General features: G+C 49.5%; 1 protein-coding gene across 1 annotated transcript; it reads left to right on the forward strand.

Annotated features, from left to right (window-relative positions):
* The first annotated feature begins 729 nt into the window (after positions 1 to 729).
* LOC100994034 (putative serpin A13) lies at positions 730 to 7,804 on the forward strand. Its single transcript, XM_055097558.2, has 5 exons — positions 730 to 1,758; positions 2,093 to 2,692; positions 4,266 to 4,536; positions 5,754 to 5,874; positions 7,321 to 7,804. The coding sequence occupies exons 1-5, from the start codon at positions 1,575 to 1,577 to the stop codon at positions 7,528 to 7,530; spliced, it is 1,386 nt and encodes a 461-aa protein (XP_054953533.2). The 5' UTR covers positions 730 to 1,574; the 3' UTR covers positions 7,531 to 7,804.
* Positions 7,805 to 8,131: the final 327 nt, after the last annotated feature.

Here is an 8,131-nt window from a genome sequence, read left to right on the forward strand (position 1 = left end):
CTGAGCCTCCCCAAGGGAGCCACTGTGTCTCACTCATCTTGTGTCCCCAGCATACAATTCAAGTCCTGACATGTAGCAGACGTTTTGTCTATGTTTGTTCAATGAATAAATGAGTGAATGAACGCAGGTTAAATATAATAAGAGAATGAAAGTGCAAACTTCAGCAAAACCAAGATATTCACCAAAGCAGATTACCAGGCAAATGGGCAAATGGGCAAATGGAGATGGTTGGTTCTCTGTCGATAAGTAAATCACGGGGAACGGAGGCTTTCCTGGAGGCTGAGGCTGAGCTGATTGTTTCTTACACTGATGAGGAAGCTCAGGTTCAGAAAGGCCCAGGGCTGTCCGAGGTCCCATGGAAAATCAGAGGCAGGACAAGGGGTCGTGATGATGGTCGATTCTGTCAGTTATTAACCCAAGCCTAGACTGGACATGCGAGGCCAAGCACTTGTGGCAGAGAAAGCTAGGAATTCCAGTGTTAAGGTCCCAGAGAGGCAGGAAAATGCCTGTGCTCTAGGTAAAGGCTGAAGCCCTAGAAGGAGGCCCCCCAAAGGTTAGCCCATGAACCATTGGTTTTTTCAACAAATATTGTTGAGTGAGCACTAGGAATGAACCAGGCATGAGACAGAGTATCTGCTCTCACGGAGCTTATCTTCTAGTGGGGAAACCAGACAAACATGTCCTATCATGCCAGATGGGCATCAGAAAAACCAGGCAGGGTGAGGGTGGCAAGGGCAGAGGTGGGGTCTCTCTGGGGAGGTGACCTTTGAGCAGACAACTGAGTGAAGGAAGGAAGCGAGCTGTGGAAAGGGCGAGAGCAAGGCTGCTCCGGGCAGCCAATGGCAAGAGCGCAGGTCCTAAGCAGGAAGAAGCTTGGTAAGTTCTAGACTAGCAAGAAGGCCAGGATGGTTGGAGCAGAGGGAGGGAGGGAAAGGATGGTCAGAAGGAGGTCAGAGGCCAGGTGCGGTGGCTCACGCCTGTAATCCCAACACTTTGGGAGGCTGAGGTGGGCAGATCTCCTGAGGTCAGGAGTTCAAGACCAGCCTGGACAATATGGTGAAACCCCATCTCTACTAAAAATACAAAAAAAAAATTAGCTGGATATGGTGGCACACACCTGTAATCCCAGCTACTTGGGAAGCTGAGGCAGGGGAATTGCTTGAACCTGGGAGGCGCAGGTTGCAGTGAGCCTAGATCATGCCACTGCATTCCAGCCTAGGTGACAGAACAAGACTCTGTTAAAAAAAAAAAAAAAAAAAAAAGGAGGAGGTGAGAAAGGCTAGCAGGGCCTTGTCATGTAGGGCCTCCTAAGATGTGGTGAGAAACACAGGATTTCTCTTAGTTGCTATAGGGTCATTGGAAGTCTCCAGCAGGGAGTGAAAGCATCTGATTTACCTGTTGAAAGGATCACAATGGTTCCCTAAGTGGGGCCCAGGACCAGCTCAGGCCCTTGCCAAAATGGATTCCAGACTCCATGGAGGCATGCTGAGTCAGACCACTGGAAGGGAGGCCCCAAGTCCGCTGCCACTCCTGGGGCTCTCTGTGCCAGGTCCTGGGCTGAGTGTGCTCCATGCATGATTGCTTTGAATTTCTGTAACCTTGTGATGTGGGGATTCTTAGCAGCATGCCACAGAGTGGAAGCCAAGGTCCTGAGAGGCAAGGCCACCTGCCTGAGGTGCTGGGCTTATATGAGCCCAGCCCTGGACTCCTCCCTGTACCATGAGTCACCTCCTGGCCCTCCCCTCCTCACAGCTTCCTGTAAGTCTAAGGTCAGGGATAAGAAGTGGGACTCAGATGGGCTAAGTGAATCGCCCGAGGTCATAGATCTGGGATCTGGTGCAGCCAGGATTCACAGAAGGGTCCTCTGGAGGAGGGGCTCTGACTTTGTCCAGAGATCCCCCGTGTCTGTTTGTGAGCAGGAAGCTGAGGGGTGGGGAGGAGGGCATGGGAAGGGAGCCCCCAGGAGACGCAAGGGGAGCCTTGAAGTATTTGCGGGGTGCCTGGGACAGGGCAGACACTTGGTGACTATCACACATTATCATTATCATTACCATTGACATTGCTGTTGTCCTCTCTGCCACGCCGCTTTCAGACCAAGGACCCCAGAGGATGGAGGCCTCTCGGTGGTGGCTGCTGGTCACTGTGCTCATGGCTGGGGCTCATTGTGTGGCCCTGGTTGACCAAGAAGCTTCTGATCTCATCCATTCTGGCCCCCAGGACAGCAGCCCTGGGCCTGCCCTGCCCTGCCACAAAATCTCTGTGAGCAACATAGACTTTGCCTTCAACCTCTACAGACAGTTGGCTTTGAACGCCCCCGGGGAGAACATTCTCTTCTCCCCAGTGAGCATCTCCCTGGCCTTGGCCATGCTTTCTCGGGGGGCCCCAGTGGCCAGCAGGACCCAACTCCTGGAGGGCCTGGGGTTCACCCTCACCATGGTGCCTGAGGCGGAGATCCAGGAAGGCTTCTGGGATCTGCTGCTGAGGCTCCGTGGGCAGGGTCCCCGGCTCCTCCTGACCATGGACCAGCGCAGGTTCAGCGGCCTGGGCGCGAGGGCCAACCAGAGCCTAGAGGAGGCCCAAAAACACATTGACGAATACACAGAGCAGCAGACCCAGGGGAAGCTCGGGGCCTGGGAGAAGGACCTCGGCAGTGAAACCACAGTGGTTCTGGTGAATCACATGCTCCTCAGAGGTAAGAGCGTGTGTGCCCAATGCAGATCTCCTTCTCAGAATCCCAGAACCCAGGCTCCAACCACACCCTAGCCCCACCCATCACAGCATCTGGAAAGTGTCCCCTCCTGACTTGGATATAGATGACACTCGGTGAGTGTCTGCCTCTGAATCCTTGATATCTCTACTTGAATGCCTCCCGTAACAGGGAACTCATCCCCTTCTCTGTGTTAATGATACTGGAAGAGTTTGTTTTTAAAGAAGACTTTTTCAAACTTAATGTGCATATGAACTCTCTAGAGAGTTTGCTTAAATGCAGGTATCTCGTACCTATCCTAAGTGATTCTGATTTCAGTGGAGTAAGTCCAAGACCCATGACTTTGCGTTTGAAGAAGCTCGCCTCCCTTCCCCACACAGGTCATTCTGCTAATGGAAGGCTGAGCTTCCCTTTGAGCAACTCTAGAAGCCACCACTGTATTAAGGAACCTGAATTTCCTTCCTCTGGCAGGCCTTAGGAGGCATGGATTAGAGCAGGAAGAATCCTAAATTTTTTTAAAGTCCTTAATTTTTTCCAAGAGAGCGAACAGGCTGCATGTCCCCACCATTGTGTGTGTTTAAATAATACGGTCATGACATTCAACCCACCGCTGTTAATGCCTGGCTTAGTTTAATAGTCAGACCATACTGACACCATGGTGGCCATTTGGGGGCAGGCAGGGGGACGCGTGTTGTTATCCCCTTGTTCTCATTCAGGACTCAGGAGGTGAACTCAGTTCTCACATTTGTACAGTGCTCTGTGGGTCTCAAAGCGTGTGTACCCCACAATCTCCCTTGACTCTCTCACTTGGGTGAAACGGACCATCTTAGCAGATATGCCTAAGATCAATGTTCCCATTTTACAGATAAGAAAACACATTTTTTAAAAAGAAGAAAGCTTATTTGCCTGCGCCAGTAAGGCACCACTCAAATATGCATCTATGACTATTGATGGTGTTAATTTGTAGACATGGTTACACATATACACACGCACATATTGACTACGAAGTTCTTATTAACATGCCGGCTCTGTGCATATTTAATTTTTAATTCTCATCACAACCTGACAAGATAGATATTATCGTGTCCACTTGAAAGATGAGAAACTGACGCAAAGTCGGGTAACTTGCCCTAGATTTCAAAGCCAGGCAGGGCCTAGCCTTCAAATCCACACCTACCTTCAAGAAGCATGTGCCACAGTGATACATTTTTTCTTAAAAATTAACCACCTCCAGGAGAGGTTAAGGAGATGAGAGACCATTTGTGTTTATGTGATTGTAATCTTGCTACACTATTGTAATAGTTTCTAATAGTATTGATCATTTTCAAATGAGGAGACAGAAGCTCAGGGAGGCTCCGGGCTCAGCCCCCAGGGCCACACAGGTACTAAGGGACCGCTCAGGAGGGAGTTAGTGAGTGGGATTTGGCTTCCTGAGTGTGGACTCCAAGATTCCAGCATCCAGGGTGCTTTCCCCACTCCCACAAGCTGCCAGAAGGGTAACCCCAAGCCCGTTCTCGGTTGTCTGTAAGGATGACGTCCGTGTTGCTCTTCCCCTCAGCTGAGTGGATGAAGCCCTTTGACTCACGTGCCACCAGCCCAAAGGAGTTATTTGTAGATGAGCACAGCGCTGTGTGGGTGCCCATGATGAAGGAGAAGGCCAGCCACCGCTTCCTGCACTACCGTAAGCTGCAATGCTCTGTGCTGCGGATGGACCGCGCTGGGAACACCACCACCTTCTTCATCTTCCCCAACAGGGGCAAGATGAGGCAGCTGGAAGATGCCCTGCTGCCTGAAACACTGATTAAGTGGGACAGTCTGCTCAGGACCAGGTAGCCTGCACACAGCAGAGCCCCGGGGAGGCCGGGCCTCGCCTTCTCCCTCAGCCACCGTAAAGTGTCCCCAGGGCACAGTCACCTCAAAAGCATTGTCACCCCAGGGCACTGTCATCTCCAGGGCACTATCACCCAAGGTCACTGTCCCTATTCAAAGCACTGTTCTCTCCCAGGATGCTGTTACATCACGCAGGACATCTGACCTCCAGGACACTGTCATCCCTCAGGATATTGTCACCCTCTCAGAGTACCGTCACACCCCAGAACACTGTCATTCCCCAGGCACTGTTATTTCTAGGACACTGCCACCCTACAGGTATTGTCACCCCTCCAAGACACTAATGCTCTCAGGACACTATCACCCTCCACCCATGGCATCATCACCCCCAGAACACATTGTCATGACACTATCACCGCAGGGACACAGTCACCCCCCGGGATGCTGTCACCTCCATGGTATTGTCCCCCCTCAGGGCTCTGTCACTCTCCAGGACACTGTCATTGGCCCCTTGAAGATATCAGTTTGGGTCCTGGGGAGGAAGGACTGGAGAGAGCACTGGCCCAGGAGTCTGGAGGCTGGTTCCAGTCCCACCTCTGCTGCAGACACTGTCACCTGTCATGGGCTCCCTTGGCCCCTCACGCTGTTTAAGAGCCTGGTGCTCTGGCCTCTCCCAGTCTCAGCCTTCTCCCTCCTCAGCCTTTTTTTCTGTGTTCCCAACTCCCCCATGCTTATTCCTGGAACCTACTGTGCTCTCTGCAGTTTCCTGAACTTGCCAGGCTGTTCCTCAGCCCCGGTCTTTTGTGTGTGCAAATTCTCGTCCTGGCGTGCCCTTTCTTGACCCAGCCCTCTTTGGGATTCTTATTCTTTATTCATGGCATAGCAGAGCTATCACTTGCTCCGTGAAGGCTTGACGGATCCCCAGAACAGGCAAGGTGTGCCCTCTAAGTGTTCCTGGGAACATCATCGTATCATCTGCTATCATCACATGAGAATAACAGTGTCTTCCTCATAGGGCTTCCATGTCAGAGTAGTTACAACCCACTTCCCACACTGAGGTGAATTGGGGATGGTACGCCTTTTAGAAAGCTGTCACCCACTGCCCCTCAGAGAATGGGATGGAGGGGGTGTGTGGGGCAGAGGGACCCCAGGCAGGGAAGAAGGTGAGAGGCTGTTTCAGGATCTCTACTGCAACCCAATTTCTGTCTCTCCACAGAGAACTCGATTTCCACTTCCCCAAATTTTCCATTTCTAGAACCTGCAGACTGGAGATGCTCCTCCCACGAGTGACTGTGGGTGGAGGCTTCCCTGGGCAGCCTGGACTGAACATTTCTAAAGTAAGTTGGGGATGGTGTGTTCAGAGGGCCTCTTATTGTCTTTTGACGAACACTGGAGGGAGATGTCCAGGACCTCCTTAAAGACAGGAGACGCTGTTTCCTTTAACTTTGCAAGTTGCTATTTGCTTCCTTGCATTTATTCCATGATTGCAACCTGCTTTGTTAAAACACTGGGGATCCCAAAGGAAATAAGGAAAGGGAAGGCAGTAAATATGCAAATCATGTCCCCACGTTGGAAGTGCAGAGGATGCTTCCTGGGGAGGTCACTCATGCTTTTAGACCTAAAATACAAGCTATGTTAAAAAAAAAAAAAAAAAAAAAAAAAAAAAGACTGACAGGGAACATGGGGAATAGCTTGGTCCTCAGGGAACTGAAGGTTTCCAAGTCTTCCATGATCTAGTCATCACCCTCCTGTCCAGACTACGTCTCCTACTCTTCATAGTGTCCTGCTCGACTGAACTTCACGGCGTCCTACATGCCCCCACAGTTTTCACCTTCTTACTTTGGCTCAGACTTTTTATTTTTAAACCACCCAAAACGTTCTCCCCAAGGCCTTGCACAAATGTTACCTCCTCCATGAAGGTTTCTCTGCTCTTATCCTTCACCCCCACACTCAAAGCAGAAAGAAATCTCTCCTGATAACTTTCCACTCTTGCTTCCTTTACCTGTCTTATCTTCCCGATCAAATGATGAGCTTCTTCAAAGTCAGTCCAATCCATGTTTCTATCCCCTACCATCCCTGGCACAGTGGAGTGCACAGCATCGGTCCTCAATAAATGCACACGGAATAAATTCATGAATACACGAGTAATGGAATGAGAGAGGATAAATTAGCAAAATGAAGTGAATGAAAGAATAAGTCAATAATGGTTGGGTGAAAGAGTAGTTGGATGAATGCATGGATGAATGGATGGAGAAATGGGTGGATGGACAGATAGATGCTGGTGTGATATTCAAAATATACTGCAACCAGCATAATGCAGATGCCAGCCATAAAAATGGATGTAGGTGGGGAGATTGGTGATTGGATGCATGAATAGGTGAATAGCGAATAGCTGGAATCATAGATAGAAAGATGCATGGGTAGCAAGGTGCATGGATGATGCGTGGATGGGTGGGTAAGTGAGTGGTGCATGGACAAGTATGTGAATACATGAGTGGTGCATGCAGAGATAAGTAGATGGCTGAGAGGGTGTGGAGTATGATTGGCTGGCTGGCTGGTTGAATGGATCAATGATGGGTGGACAACAGTCAGACAGGAGTATGTAAGAGTAGTAGATGAATAGTGGATTTTTTAAAGGGTAGTTAGCAGAATCACTGACTGGGTAAGTGAATAGATGGATACATATGGGGTTAAGTAACAGAATAAAAAAAATTGGTCCCAACATAAAGGCCTGGTTTGTCCTTCCTATGGGTGGCTTGATGATTCTAGAATTTTCCTTGCAGGTCACTCATAAGGCCATGATGACGCTGGATGAGAAGGGCTCTGAAGCTGCTGCAGCCACCAGCATTCAGCTCACCCCTGGGCCTCGCCCAGACCTTGACTTCCCACCCACTCCAGGCACTGAGTTCAGTCGGCCCTTCCTGGTGATGACTTTCCACACGGAAACAGGAAGCATGCTTTTTCTGGGGAAGATTGTAAACCCACTGGGATAACGCCCCATCAGACATGCTGGGTGACTCAGAGAGAGCAGAATGGCCTACACAGCAGGGAGCTTCTATTACAGCCTCAAGTTTAAGGAAAAGTTGCATATACCTGAGTTCTTTTGCTTGGTTTCCACAGGAACCAAGTGGGTAAGGATAGTAATGGTGATCAAGGCTGTTCTCCCTGCACACAGGCAGTAATTACCATTGAGCAAACACCTACTATGTACCAAATGCTTTCTATCTCTTATCTCATTTTAAAATGAATTACAACAACAATCCAACAAAATAAGTATTTGGTTGAACCATATGAAATTGCTTATATTTGGGTTGTACCTATATTTTGTAGATACAAAAAAAAAGGCAACTTCTTATGATTCAACCCTTCTCATAGCCGAGGATCAGAGAATTTCAGAGACGTGCTCAAGTTCACTGAGCTAGAAAGCAGGCAAGCTGCATTCCAGTCTTATCCATTTTGCTAAATTAATGAATCTCAAACTTTACTATATGCACAAATTCCCTGTGGGTCTTTTTAAAAAGCACATTTTGAATCAACAGGTCTGGGATGGGGCCTGAGGTCCCATACTTCTCACAAGGTCCCAGTGATGCTGAG

This window comes from Pan paniscus, chromosome 15 (genome assembly GCF_029289425.2).
Source record: "Pan paniscus chromosome 15, NHGRI_mPanPan1-v2.0_pri, whole genome shotgun sequence".
Classification (NCBI taxonomy): Eukaryota; Metazoa; Chordata; class Mammalia; order Primates; family Hominidae; genus Pan; species Pan paniscus.

Excerpts from the sequence above, each read along its gene's own strand:
- LOC100994034 (XM_055097558.2), top strand. The coding sequence starts at position 1,575 with ATGATTGCTTTGAATTTCTGTAACCTTGTGATGTGGGGATTCTTAGCA. Across the intron at positions 4,537-5,753 it reads GACAGTCTGCTCAGGACCAG|AGAACTCGATTTCCACTTCC; the intron begins GTAGCCTGCACA and ends GTCTCTCCACAG. Across the intron at positions 5,875-7,320 it reads CTGGACTGAACATTTCTAAA|GTCACTCATAAGGCCATGAT; the intron begins GTAAGTTGGGGA and ends TTTTCCTTGCAG.